The sequence below is a fragment of the Perognathus longimembris genome, chromosome 6 (assembly GCF_023159225.1).
Source record: "Perognathus longimembris pacificus isolate PPM17 chromosome 6, ASM2315922v1, whole genome shotgun sequence".
Classification (NCBI taxonomy): domain Eukaryota; kingdom Metazoa; phylum Chordata; class Mammalia; order Rodentia; family Heteromyidae; genus Perognathus; species Perognathus longimembris.
The window spans coordinates 15103121-15118516 of NC_063166.1; the positions used below are offsets into that span (position 1 = coordinate 15103121).

At 36.6% G+C, this 15396-nt stretch overlaps 2 protein-coding genes across 2 annotated transcripts; both read left to right on the top strand.

Annotated features, from left to right (window-relative positions):
• Nucleotides 1-6574: 6574 nt before the first annotated feature.
• On the top strand, nucleotides 6575-7552 carry LOC125353541 (olfactory receptor 12D3). Its single transcript, XM_048349239.1, has one exon. The coding sequence runs from the start codon at nucleotides 6575-6577 to the stop codon at nucleotides 7550-7552; it is 978 nt and encodes a 325-aa protein (XP_048205196.1).
• Nucleotides 7553-9263: 1711 nt separating this feature from the next.
• On the top strand, nucleotides 9264-14822 carry LOC125353542 (olfactory receptor 12D3-like). The gene is made up of 2 exons (XM_048349240.1): nucleotides 9264-9308; nucleotides 13887-14822. Exons 1-2 carry the CDS (start codon nucleotides 9264-9266, stop codon nucleotides 14820-14822), a joined length of 981 nt encoding a protein of 326 aa, XP_048205197.1.
• The last annotated feature ends 574 nt before the right edge of the window (nucleotides 14823-15396 follow it).

Here is a 15396-nt window from a genome sequence, read left to right on the forward strand (position 1 = left end):
AACACTACTAATCATAATAGTACAAGCACTGACTTTAGTCAGATGCTTTGCCAGATTCCAGTAGCCTTATTACAGTGCATTAATACATATATGAAGTTGCTTCTGCAGTCTCTAAATACCAATTCTGTATATGTAAGTTAAGAAAACTTATTTCCACTGTTAAGTCTTCTGTTTTATCGTAATTTGTCCAAATCTATCCACTTAAAAAGTTTGTAATTGATTATTTCAAGTTTTTTTAATGTTGCTCTAAATTATCTTTTTGCATTCACTAAACAGATTTCTCGCAAGTACAAAATGTGGTTTCTCCATATGCTCTCTTCTCATTTCTGACAAAGCACTCTGCCAAGACTGATTATTTTTAATAGCTCTGTAATGCCTTAACAAGAACAAAAAAAGAAAGGAATACATAAAATGATACTTATGGGAAGAGAAATAGGGAAAGAATAAAGCCTTGGGGAGGAAAATCCCAAGATCACAATGCCCATCATGCCTCTTGGGAGATTTTCTGCCTGTTTCTTCTCTCTGTCCAAAATAAGAAATGAGATTTTCTGAGGTTCAATATTACACATAGATATAAGCTACTTGCAACCAAGACACATATGGGGCTTTGAGCATTCAGAACTCTGTTAATTTTGTTCAAGGAGACAAAAAAATAAATTGGGTCTCAGATTTTTGGATAACCATTTTGTGTGGAAAGTTATGCTCATTTCTAAGGTATGTGCAGAGAAGAGTGAAGGCCAAATTAAACAGACAAAAATGATCTATCATAGTAAGTTTTTTTCTAATGAAATGGTATTGAGATCACAGGATTGAATGAGTTAGGCACCATTTGTTTTAAAGACACAGTTTTGATAGGGATAAGGTCAAAACTAGCCTTGGAATGCCATTGTTTTTGCCTTAGCCTCTGGAATGATAAGATCAAAGGCATGTGCCACAATACTCAGTTGCTGGGGAACTTTTTTGAATTAATTCTGTGAAAAGGAGGATGGGATTGAATAATATATGGGCTCAGGGTACAACTCATTAGTTCAGAAAGCCTCCAATTTGATAATGCATTAATGTTTTTGAGAGTTTTGGGCTAGTTGTCTGTGAGATTAGGTATATATGTATGTTGTAATTAAATATCTGATTGTGTCTGAGTCTTCAGAGGAGAAAATGATGGATTGAGAATGAGTGGGTTGTGTTACAAAGAGAGAAAAGGTAAAGGGAAGAGGGAAGTGAAGTGATGAGAAAACAGGTAAGATATTATTTATTTATTTGTTTATTTATTTAGTGTCAATCCCGAGCTTGAATTTAGATCTCAGGCACTGTCCCTCAGCTTTTTAGCTCAAAGCCAGCGCTCTACCACTTGAGTTACTGCTCTACTTCTGGCTTTTCTTTCTTTCTTTCTTTTTTTTTTTTTGTGGTTAGTTGGAGATAAGAATCTCACAGTTTCCTGCCTGGGCTGGCTTTGAACTATCCTCAGATCTCCGCCTCCTCAGTAGTGAATATTATGGGTGTGAGACACCAGAGCCTGTCCAGAGGGAAAACTTTTATGATTTAAGATAGGGAGGAGAGTATGAGGGACAAGGTAACAAACAGTACAAGAAATGTATCCAATGCCTAACGTATGAAACTGTAACCTCTCTGTACACTAGTTTGATAATAAAAATTTGAAAAAAAAAAGATAGGGAGGAGATAACAATTGGAGAGTTGTTCACAACTCAAGTGGAAGAGTAATCTTCATATGTAATATGTATTTAATATAATTGGCATAGTAGCAGGAAAACCTATCAGCAGAAAATACGTAGATATTCTCTTCTGTCTGACATTATTAATATTTATTTTTTATTTTTTATATTTTGGCCAGTCCTGGGGCTTGGACTCAGGGCCTGAGCACTGTCCCTGGCTTCTTCTTGCTCAAGGCTAGCACTCTGCCACTTGAGCCACAGCGCCCCTTCTGGCCATTTTGTGTATATGTGGTGCTGGGGAATCGAACCCAGGGCCTCATGTATACGAGGCAAGCACTCTTGCCACTAGGCCATATCCCCAGCCCCTGACATTATTATTTTAAGATTTTAAGAAGTCATGTGGGGTTGGGAATATGGCCTAGTGGTAAAAGTGCTTGCCTCGTGTACAAGAAGCCCTAGGTTCAATTCCCCAGCACCACATATATAGAAAATGGCCAGAAGTGGCGCTGTGGCTAAAAGTGGCAGAGTGCTAGCCTTGAGCAAAAAGAAGCCAAGGACAGTGCTCAGGGCCCGAGTCCAAGGCTCAGGACTGGAAAAAAAAAAAAAAAAGAGAGAAGTCATGTGATGCCTAAGAGAGAAAAGGAATGAAGAGAGACATGGGCTAAAAAGACAGTGAAAAACATAGTTGTTTGAAATTCCCAAGATTCCCACGATCTTTCTAGCTTCATCAGGATCTATGTATTTGGAGAAATAGGCATTTAATTTAACATTTGAAGATTGGCTCTCACATGGAAACATCTTCAGTCGGGTCATCCAGGGATTTTTGGCAAGCAATGTGTTGTGTCCTGCTATGTCTTGCTGCTAGCCTTCCCAGACAGGCCTGTTTGGGGTCTGAGTGAGCAGGTGATTCGCCTGGTACCTCAGTCCATAATATCTCCAAAATTTCACTGCAGATGAGAATGAATGAATTTAAATCTGAACGAATGTGCATATATACTTCCCTTTACTCATGCTTATCAGTGAAGTATAGATGCACATTAAGTAGTCTTTATTTATTTTTTAAAGGATTTTCCAGGTGAGGACATGAAGCACAAATTGGCCTAGGGAATGGAAGGACGCATTCCAAGAGCTATCTTTCTTCTTTTTTTTTTTTTTTCAAATTTTTATTATCAAACTGATGTACAGAGAGGTTACAGTTTCATACGTTAGGCATTGGATACATTTCTTGTACTGTTTGTTACCTCGTCCCTCATACCCCCCTCCCTCCTCTCCCTTTCCCTTTCCCCCCATGAGGTGTTCAGTTCACTTACACCAAACAGTTTTGCAAGTATTGCTTTTGTAGTTGTTTGTCTTTTTTTACCCTGTGTCTCTCAATTTTGATATTCCCTTTCAATTTCCTAGTTCTAATACCAGTATACACGGTTTCCAATATACTCAGATAAGATTACAGAGATAGTGTAGGTACAACCACAGGAAGGTGATACAAGAACCTCATCAATAATAGAAGCTACAGATATACATGGGATGTTGAAAGTAGTTACAACTGTGATATAACAATCGTTTCCATAACATGGAGTTCATTTCACTTAGCATCATCTTATGTGTTCATAAGGCTTTTTAAAAATATTTTGGGGCTGGGGATATAGCCTAGTGGCAAGAGTGCCTGCCTCGGTATACCCGAGGCCCTAGGTTCGATTCCCCAGCACCACATATACAGAAAACGGCCAGAAGCGGCGCTGTGGCTCAAGTGGCAGAGTGCTAGCCTTGAGCGGGAAGAAGCCAGGGACAGTGCTTAAGCCCTGAGTCCAAGGCCCAGGTCTGGCCAAAAAAAAAAAAAAAATTTTTATTTATATGATACTGAGGAATTGAACCAAGGGCTTCATGTATGCTAGGAAAACAATCTACCACTAAGCCACATTCCCGGACTGCAAGAGAGCTGTCTTAACCCTTATTGTTCATGGGGCTTGAGAAGAGTAGGGGAAATGGCAGTGCATGACAATAGTGAGGGATAAATAAAAAGGTTACTTGATTATAGAAGCTGAAGATTTAAGAGCTACAGTGTCGGAAAGAGAAAGATAGAAAGTCACCTGATGGTAGTTTGAATCTCAGATGTGTGGTATTGATGTTATCGAGTCTTAAAATTATTTCTTTGAGGGTACAAGGTTGAATAAAGGGCCTTACACCTTTGATTGGCTTTCTTGCTCCTCAGTGGATTGTTACCAGTGGTAACACTTTGATGATTAACTAGAGATAAGAGTCTTTCAGTCTTTTCTGCTTGGGGTTGTCTTCAAACCTAACTCCTTCAAATGTTAGCCTCTTGGGTGACTAGGATTACAGATGACCTATTTGCATCCAGAGACTTAAAATGATTAATAATGACAAAGTTCAAGGTAAGAATTGGAGAAAGTGGCTAAGGAAAAATGGGTCCTAACACTCTGAGATAACCTTAGACTAAAAGGACAAGCAGTGTGTGTGTGTGTGTGTGTGTGTGTGTGTGTGTGTGTGTGTGTGACATTCTTAGGGCTTGAACTAGGGCCTGGGTACTGTCCCTGAGCTTTTTTGCTCAAGGCTAGTGTTCTACCACTTGAGCCACGGCGCCACTTCTGGCCTCGGAAATAATAGTCTCACAGATATTCCTGCCTGGGCTTGCTTTGAACCATGATCCTCAGAACTTAGCCCTTTTAGTAGCAAGGATAACAGGTGTGAGCCATGGGTGCCTGGCTCTAATAAGTATATATTATATTAATTACCTTTCAAATATTAAATTAACTTTTGTCCTAAAATACATTTCATTTTGTTGTGACTTTCCTTTTAGATATTGCTTGTTCTTATTCATTTATATTTATGTTGTGTATGTATGTATGAATATATATTTCCTATATTTAAGGATTTTTTGCATGTACTTCATGAGATAAATTAGACTGATTTTTCTTCCTGGTAAGTACTTTCTTAAGAGTAGATGTAAAGACCATGCTAGCCTTACACGAGAAATGAAGAAATGTGTACTTCTTTCTTTGGAGAAGTTTTATGTAAGTTATGGTTGTTTTCTGGTAGACTTCACCATGAAAACCTGTAACCATTGATTTTTGTGTGTCTTTTTTCCCCTTCAGGCTTTAGGGATTGAACTCAGGGCCTTCTACTTTCACTCAGCTTGTCTGCTCACTGCTGGATTACCCTGCCACTTGAGCCATACCTCCAGCCTGGCTTTTTGTTAATTAACCACATGTTGGCTTCAGACAGTGACCCTCCGATCTCAGCTTCCTAAGGAACTAGGATTACAGGCATCAGCTACCAGCATCCAGACCTTTTTTTTGAGAAAGTTTTAAATAATGGCTTTAGTTTTTATACAAATATCAAATAATTCAAATTTTCTTTCTCTAACCCAGAGATTTTTAAGAGTTGCTTGGGATTGAGGTAATTTTTAAATTTAATTATCAAATTCATTGACAAAAATAGTTTCTAATGATGTTACAATTTTTGACATTGATAGAATCTGATATTATCTTTAATTTGGTAATGTATATTTTACTGCATTTATCACTTTTGTAAACTTTTTCAGTACATGTTTTAACTTGAACTTTATTGCAGTTTTGTATTCTATTTAATGATTCCAATTATTTTCATCATTTACATCTGGCTTTTTAAGTAAAAATAGTAATTTACCTATTTATGAGGTATATGATGTGTTGATAAATGTATATATTGTGAATGATAGAATTTAGGTAATTAGCATATCTGTCACTTAAATATATATTTGTCATTTCTTTGTGGTTTTCCATGTCCTCTTTTCTAACATAGGTCAATGAATATGGTCTATAATTTTCCTGTTTATTCCTTTGGCTATGTGTCAAAAGTTTTAGTGTGTTTTATATTTTTAATCATTCAACATATGTTCTAATTTGTATTTAGATTTATGCTGTTATCCAGGAATTATAAAAGTGTGCACTGCCTGAAGGATTTAGTGAGTTTTAAGGAAGACATCTTTTTCTTATTCTTTTCTAAATCTGTTGTGGCAAAAGAATACTGTTTGAATGATTCAACCCTTTGAAACTTTTAAAAAAGACTCACTTTATTTTTGATTTTGTGTTTATTGGGTAATTGGCAATATCAGGAATTCTTTTCATGTTGAGTTTGATGTTCTTTATATATTAAACAAATTTGTGAAATAGCTTCAGGTTTTTAGATCATTACTGATTTTCTGGCTGATACTAGTTATAAAGGGATATGTTAAAATTTCTCATTATGATTGCAAATTTGACCATTCTTCCTTTCAACTATAAAACTGGCCACAACTTATTACTAGTTCAGAGTTCTCTCAACTAAACCCAAATAGTCCCACTGCCATCTAATGCAAATTTTACTATATCTTCCCTCTATTTACACAATATTTGAAATTTGTGGGTTTTATGTCTCTGAGTTTCCTCAATGTTTTAGGTTGTCAATATGAATGTGTGGCTTTCCTGTTGAGTCTTAACATCTCAAGAAAAATGATAAAAATTAAGGATTCGCCAGGACTACATCTGTATTACTATCAGAGTCTAAAAACCACAAGTTGGCTAACCATTCCCTTTGTATGTTTTGGAGTTGTCTAAACCCTAATCCTAATGCCATATTTGAAAGTTATGCTCAGGTCCAACTATTCTACCTATAAAAATTACTCTTTACCTATACACACTGCTTTCATTAATTGAATGCCATTTTACTGACTCAGAATTGATCAATACATTGGTTTTCCTTGATTTTGTCAAGAGTAAATTAACTTTACTGTTCCTAAACATTCTTTATATTACAGCTCACCCTTAAACTGCTCTAAATAGTAAACTTGTTTCACTTAATACCAAGGTGAAAGAAAAAAAATCAGAAAATACACCTCATTGCTATTTTTACATTTGCTCCTCAAAATGATGGAGAACGTTACCATGGTGAATGAATTTTTTTTACTTGGCCTGACCAGCATTCAGGAGTTACAGTCGGTCTTCTTTGTGATATTCTTGATTATTTACCTGATAAATATGGTTGGAAATGCAGCTATATTAATAATTGTTATTTTGGAACCCAAACTCCATTCCCCTATGTATTTTTTCCTGGGAAACCTTTCATGCCTGGATATTTGTTATTCTTCTGTAACCTTGCCCAAGGTGCTTGTAAACCTCCTCTCCCAACACAAGACCATATCTTTCCTAGGCTGCATCACTCAGCTACATTTCTTCCATTTTCTGGGAAGTACAGAAGCCATCTTGCTGGCTATCATGGCCTTCGATCGCTTCGTGGCCATTTGCAACCCTCTGCGCTACACTATCATCATGAACCCTCAGCTGTGCGTTCTGTTGGCAGCTGTGGCCTGGATCACGAGCTTCTTTTATGCTCTGATGCATTCTGTCATGACAGCACGCCTGAACTTCTGTCACTCGTGGAAGCTCAATCACTTCTTCTGTGATGTCAAGCCCCTCTTGGAACTTGCCTGTAACAACACAGAACTCAATCAGTGGCTTCTTTCTGTTGTCACAGGCAGCATATCCATGGGAGCTTTCTTCCTCACGCTCCTCTCCTACTTCTATATTATTAGCTACCTTCTCTTCAAGAACCGGTCCTGCAGAATACTTCAGAAAGCTCTCTCCACTTGTGCCTCACATTTCATGGTGGTATGTCTTTTCTATGGACCTGTGGGTTTTACATACATTCGTCCTGCCTCAGCCACATCCATGAGTGAGGACCGGATGGTGGCCATCATATATAGTGCAGTCACCCCAGTGCTGAATCCACTAATATACACACTTAGGAATAAAGAAGTGATGTTGGCGCTGAAGAAATATTTGATAAAATTCATTAAAGGCTGCTTACAGCACCAAGAGGACAAAGGAGACATCGCTGCATTGCATTAACACATTCATTTACTTTAGTGTAATAAATGATTCGTTTACATGAGTTCTATTTTTTTCTCTTAGAAATTTTGAGCCTATCAGGTTGTGCAGTGGTTCAAGAAATGCAGGAACGAGGGAAACAAATTCCATAGTCTCATAAAACTTAAAGTTTAGTATGGTGGTGGGGTACACAATAAATAAACCCCTAGTGTATATATACACACACATATATATGTGTCCGGGTAATATATGTATCAGGGTAATAAACTTTTATGGAGAGCAGAAAGAAGGTAGAGATTATTGACAGAGATGAAAGAACTTAATACACAGTAAAAACTCATCATGTTTTTGTCTTAGTTTCCTGGCGGGGAGCTGCTATGATCATCAAAATTTCTCAAATGACCAAAGTATTTTGGTAATTCATGAACCATTTAGATAATGCTTGAGTCTATGTTCATGACAAGAACCATATGGGCTCCAAAATGTCATAAAGAGGTTAGGGGCTTTGAGCCTTGGTGATAGTTGCCTGACCTTCATGAAGGGAAGGAGGCTAGAGATTGATTTCAACTACTTAACCAATAATTAAAATCAGCTATACTTATGTAAGGAAGCCTCAGCTTAAGCTTGATGTCAAAGCTCCGGTAGGCTTCCTCAGTTGGCAAAACTGCCCATATTTCCTGAATGTCAGTGTTCTGGATGATTATATATCTTGAAGACAAAAGAGCTTTGTGTTCAGGCCCTCACAGAACTTGCTTATATATCTTTCCACTTGACTCAAGTGTGTATGATTTTCTATGACCAAGCTTAATCATACCACTTCCCTGAGTTTTGAGTCATTCTCACAAAACATAAAATTTCAGAGGTTACCTGGAATCCTTACATTCGTAGCCAGATGTTCAAGATTGAGGTTGAGTACTTCTGGCTTCCAAACTTGCAGATGACATATGGAATGAGAGCTATCTTGTGAAAGACTAAGCATGTATCCTGTGAAACTTAGTTTAATTCCAAGTAGTTGATGTCAGAAGTCATGATACTCTTGTCTACACACACACACACACACACACACTCTTCTCCAACTTCAACCCTAAACCATTTTGATAATATAAAGATTGTGCCTTATTGGCACTAGAGACATTATTTCCTCAGGTATGTGATTATGTCTTATCTGTCAGCAATAGAGTGAATAAAATTATTGCAACAGGAAGCAAAATTGTAATGCCAATCAGGGAATCTTGATCTAGGCCTATGCTAATGGAAAATTGGCCATGGCCCAAGAACAATATAAACACATACAGATATTGATTTCTTGGTATGTATCAGAACTGGATGAACTGAAATCTAGTAAGCTGCCTTGTTCAGTTTTCAGAACTGAGCTAAGATTTAAATAATAAAATTAGAGAAAAGAGGTGATATTAAAATAACCATCAGCGGTTGGGAATATGATGGCCTAGTGGCAAGAGTGCTTGCCTCGTATACACGAAGCCCTGGGTTCAATTCCCCAGCACCATGTATATAGAAAATGGCTGGAAGTGGTGCTGTGGCTCAAGTGGCAGAGTGCTAGCCTTGAGCACAGAGAAGCCAGGGACAGTGCTCAGGCCCTGAGTCCAAGCCCCAGGACTGGCAAAAAACCCAAACCCAAACCCAAACCAAAAACAAACCATCAATGAACTACAGATAATCATGAGTGAATACTTTGAAAACATACTCAAATAAGTTGGAAAATCTATAAGAAATGACTAAATTTCTGGATGCATTTGATTTATCAAAATTGAAGAATGTAAGTCATATAAATGGATCCATAATAAGCAATAAGATTGAAGCAGTAATAAAAATTTCTCCAACAAAGAAAAGCCTAGGATTTGATGGGATGACTACCAAATTCTATCAGATATTCTAAGAAGAATTAGCACCATTATTTCTCAAACTTTTCCATGAAATAGAAATTGAAGGAACACTAACAAATTTATTCTATGAAGCCCTTTATTACATTCATTCTAAAACCTGATAAGAACACAACAAATGAAGAGAGCTATAAACAGGATGAACAAAGTTCTTTCAAGCTGAATACTACATGATTAAAGGATCAAACTACAAAAAGGTCCATAGCACAAGTTTTGTTCTAGTAATGCAAAGATGTTTGACATACATAAACTAATTATAGCACATAAACAGAATCAAGGAAAAATGATGTAATCATTTCAACGGATACACAAAAATCATTTGATAAAAATTCATAATCTTTATGATAAAAGCTCTGATGAACAAAGGAGGAATAGAAGCAATGGACCTTGCTATAATAAAGACTATATATAACAAACCTGCCATATAGCCAACATCTGGAATGGGAAAAAGTTTATACTCTCCTTACGCTTACTCCATATACAGTAGTGCTGGAATTCCTAGCCAAAGCAATAAGACAAGACAAACAAAAGGAATTCAAATCAAAAAGGAAAAATTGAAATTATCCTTATTTGCAGATGATTGTAGTGATTATGTGCTTAGAAGACCATGATTCTGATCTTATACCTGATAAACAGTTGACAATGTAGCAGGGTATAAGATCAACATATAAAAATCAGTAGCTTTCCTATATATCAACAATGACTAATAAGTTGAGAAAGAAATCAGAACAATTCCATTCATACTAGCTAGGTAAAGACTGAACCCCTGAGATTTAAGGCCTTTATAATGAAAAGTACAAAGCTTTGAAGAAACAAACTGAAGACTCCAGAAAAGGCATTTTTGAATTTTAGAAATTTTCTCCGTGATTTTTAAATTTTTATTTTGTGATAGAGAAGTTTGTTACCTTTGCCCAGGCAGATCTCAAACTCATGATCCTCTTGCCTCTATGTCCTTAGCTGGAACTACAGGTTTAGATGACCACACTAATTAAATCATACAATTTTTATGTGCCTAGAAACTTCAGAGTAAAGGTATCTCTTTTTGGTTTTCCCTGTTTCTGTAAGTGATGATCTATTGTGTAAGTACCAACTGTTATATTCCCCAAGGGGAGGTAAGATCCTTTCCTTTATGCACATTCTCTTCCCATGTACTTTCAGAGAACAGCAACAAAAAAAGGCTGTGCACAAGTAATTAAATATAACAAAGTCTTCTGGTAAGTATAAGATTAAAACAAATATTTATGATGACAGAAATGTAGAACTAACGAGACCTTTGAGAGAAGATCCCAAGATAGCCATGCCTGGGACACCATCATGAAGAGTCACAAGGGATTCAGTGTGTTTATTTCCCAGTCAGAATAGAAACAAAGGCAAGTCTTCTGTCATTCGTTCTTACACTTAGATATATGAAGGTTGTTCTATGAGGCTTTACATGACACAAAGTCTCTATTAATTTTATTAAAAGAGATAACCAATGTATCAAAACTTAATTCTTCAACGTTTCTATGAAAATAGATATATTCCTTCCAAGGTATACAAGGATAAAATCAGTAGGATAAATTGCCATAGATAGCAGCAGATAGATAAAAAAGAGATTAGATTAAAAACAGTTTTCATGGGAAATGTTGTTTGTTGGAAACAGAAGTACCTGAAAAATGTCTTTGACTATAAATTGTGAAAATTATAGGATGGAAGAACAAGTTGGCTTATGGAATATTCATTAGCTGGAAAAAACTTGGAATTTCCTAGTCTAGTGAATATATTTTTAAAAGTAACCTAAATAGTATAATAATAATCTAAATAGTATAATCTAAATAAGTAGTTGCATTTACATATGTGTTTGTAAGTTAAATATCATAAATGTGCTACGTAACATATACATAATTGTACCATTCATTTGAACACTTTGTGTGACATTTAAATGAGGTTAACATATTTATCTCCTAAAGTATTCACAGTTCTTTAAGGCAGAACTTTAAAGATACCTTCGTTTATCTTTTTGAAATGTATAGAATGTAATTGTTATCTATAGTTATTCTAGTGTATAATAATAATAATACACCTGACCTTCATGTTCCTGTGACTTTGTGCCCTTGCATCCCTATCTTTCATTTCTTTGTGTGTATGTGTGTGCATGTGCATGAGTGCGTGTGTGTGTGTGTTTTCTTAAAATTTGCTTTTAATCTGTAAGACTTTAATTTTAGGTTGAACACAGTATGTGTATCCTTTTTACTTTGATGTGTTAAATATCAAACTGGTCCAGAATTTAACATATATTATTGTTTTCTTTAATCATGCTGTAAATAAATTTAATTCTGCCATTCCTAATCATGCTGTTTACCATAGATCATCCTTCTACCATTTGAGATGCACTTGCTTCATTTCATGTTTTTTTAAAAAAATTTTTATTGTCAAACTGATGTACAGAGATGTTACAGTTTCATACGTTAGGCATTGGATACATTTCTTTATATATACTTTTTTATTATCAAACTGAATTACAGAGAGGTTACAGTTTTATACATTAGGCATTGGATACATTTCTTGTACTGTTTGTTACCTTGTCCCTCATTCCTCCCTCCTCCCTCCCCCTTTCCCTCCCCCCATGAGTTGTTCAGTTCATTTACACCAAACAGTTTTGCAAGCATTGCTTTTGTAGTTGTTTGTCTTTTTTTACCCTGTGTCTCTCAATTTTGGGATTCCCTTTCAATTTCCTAGTTCTAATACCAGTATACACGGTTTCCAATATACTCAGATAAGATACAGAGATAGTGTAGGTACAACCACAGGAAGGTGATACAAGAAGATCATCACTAATAGAAGCTACAGATACACATGGGATGTTGAAAGTAGTTACAACTGTGATATAACAATCGTTTCCATAACATGGAGTTTATTTCACTTAGCATTGTCTTATGTGTTCATAAGGGTATAGGTATTGGGCTCCTGTGATCCTCTGCTGTGACTTGCCTAAACCTGGGCTAATTATTCCCTATAAGGAGACTATAGAGTCCATGTTTCTTTGGGTCTGGCTCACTTCACTTAGTATAACTTTTTTGGATACATTTCTTTTTTTTTTTTTGGCCAGTCCTAGGCGGTGAACTCAGGGCCTGAGCACTGTCCCTGGCTTCTTTTTTGCTCAAGGCTAGCACTCTGCCACTTGAGCCACAGCGCCACTTCTGGCCATTTTCTGTATATGTGGTGCTGAGGAATCGAACCCAGGGCCTCATGTATACTACACAAGCACTCTTGCCACTAGGCCATATTCCCAGCCCTGGATACATTTCTTGTACTGTTTGTTACCTCCTTGCTTCATTTTATCTTATATCATATACCAGAACATATTTACTACCTGTGATAGTCAATAATTTTATTAATTTTAGTAAACAGTAGATTTCAATGTGACATTTTCATACTTGTATATTTATCTTACATAATTCTTGCATATTCACCTCCCTATTAATCTTTTGTTCTATTCTTCCTTCTCTCTGGAATAACCTCCTTTCTGCTTTCATGTCTTTTTTTTTTTTGGTTAAAATTCTAGATTATACATTTAAGACAATTTTTGTTACTTTTCTTTCTGAGCTGGGCTTATTTTGCTTAATGTGATAATCTTTAGTTGCATCCATTTCTCGTAATTTTGCTTTTCTTTAGGACTAATATACCATTGTGCATGTATCACATATATGTGATATATATCTACATACTTATATCATGTTTTATTTTATTTTATTTTTTTATTTTATTTATTTTTTTGCCAGTCCTGGGCCTTGGACTCAGGGCCTGAGCACTGTCCCTGGCTTCTTTTTGCTCAAGGCTAGCACTCTGCCACTTGAGCCACAGCGCCACTTCTGGCCGTTTTCTGTATATGTGGTGCTGGGGAATCGAACCCAGGGCCTCATGTATATGAGGCAGGCACTCTTGCCACTAGGCCATATCCCCAGCCCTCATGTTTTATTTTTTTTATACATTTGTTGTTAGGTCTCTAGGTCGACATGACTTGCCTGTTGTGAATAGTGTTTCAATAAGTATATGTGTTCAGATACTTGTATTTGCAAGCTGAATTGCAATCTGATTACTCTTGACTGCCAATTAAGTAGATTGAGAAGTATCTAGGATAGCAAAGCTACCTCTGGATATGTCTGTGAAGGTGTTTACTGAGAGAATTAATTAAGGGGGAAGACTTAACCTGACTGTCACAAGAGTGATTCTATAGGTCTGCGGTCCCAGATAGTATAAAAGTAGAAAATAAGTCTATTCTTTTTTTCTATGCAGTTAGTGCATAGGTGTATTTCTTTGCTTTCTCCCTGCCAGTATGGACTAAAACTTTGGAAGCAATGAGACAAAATCAATCTTTCTTTCATAAGTTGATTATGCCAAGTGTTTTGTTGTAGGGATACAAAGTCTGCTGAAAACATTAACTGTCCCCATTTTCTTTTCTCCCCAAATCAAAGGAGAATCTAACCACAGTGAATGAATTTCTTTTGCTGGGATTGACCTACATTCAAGAGCTACAGCCTGTAATCTTTATGGTTTTCTTCATTTTATATGTGATAAATCTACTTGGAAATGGGGCCATTGTAGTCGTTGTCATCTCAGAGCCAAGACTGCACTCCCCCATGTACTTCTTCTTGGGCAATCTTTCTTGTCTGGATATTTGCTATGCTTCAGTGATACTGCCCAAGCTAATGTCCACCATCCTTTCTAGTCACAGGACCATATCTTTCCTAGGCTGCATCACTCAGCTACACTTCTTTCATTTTCTGGGCTGTACCGAGTCCCTTTTACTAGCCATTATGGGATTTGATCGCTTCATAGCCATCTGCAACCCACTTCGCTACCCTCTCATCATGAACTTCCAGCTCTGCATTCTGTTGGCAGTTGTGGCCTGGATCACCAGCTTTTTCTATGCTCTGATGCATTCTGTGATGACTGCACGTCTGTCTTTCTGTCACTCTCGGAAACTCAATTACTACTTCTGTGATGTCAAACCCCTCTTAGAATTGGCATGTGGTGACATAAGGATCAATCAATGGCTCATTTCCATTGTCACTTGCATCATAGCCATGGCGGCATGTTTACTCACTTTCCTTTCCTACTTCTATATTATCGGCTTTCTTCTGTTGAAGAACCGGTCCTGTAATGCTCTCCGGAAGGCGATGTCCACGTGTGCATCCCATTTTATGGTAGTATCTCTCTTTTATGGCACTGTGGGGCTCACCTACATACCTCCTACTGCTGCTGCCTCTTTTATAGAGCAACGGTTAGTGGGCATTGTCCACACAACTATCACTCCAGTGCTGAATCCTCTAATCTATACCCTTAGAAATAAAGAAGTGATGTTGGCTCTGGACAGAGTCTTTAGGAGGAAGCTGAAACTGTTTGCCTAAAGCAAATCATTCATAACACTCAAACGAAAAAAACAGGTACCATGTCATGTTATGATTTATTTTCTTATAAATACATCTCTTATATTTTATTATAGCAATTTTGTTGTTAACTAGGTTTTCACTCATCTGACTCCAGTTAAGACTTTATCACTATTCATTCACTGAGAAATTATCTATCAATCAATTAATCAATCTATCTACCTATCTATCTATCATCTATATTATCTATTGAGAAAATAGTAAGTTGTAGAATATACAACAGTATAAAGAATCCCTGAGGCCATTCATAAGGATGTGATTCAGATAAGAGGTCAGATAATAAACAGATGAATAATTAAATACCTCTTGCTGAGGTAATACATATCATGGAAGATAAAAATAGGCAGTGTGAGCAATATTTATATGATTTTATTAGAAAAAGGGGTTTCCACCAAGTGGCACTTGACCAGGACAAGGAAGGAAATGCGGGAAATGTGAGATATAGCATATATTTGCAGAAACAATATCAGGTAATGAGCAACAAGAGAGAATGCTTGCCCAGAGAGAAAAAGGATGCATGTTTCCCCTTATATGT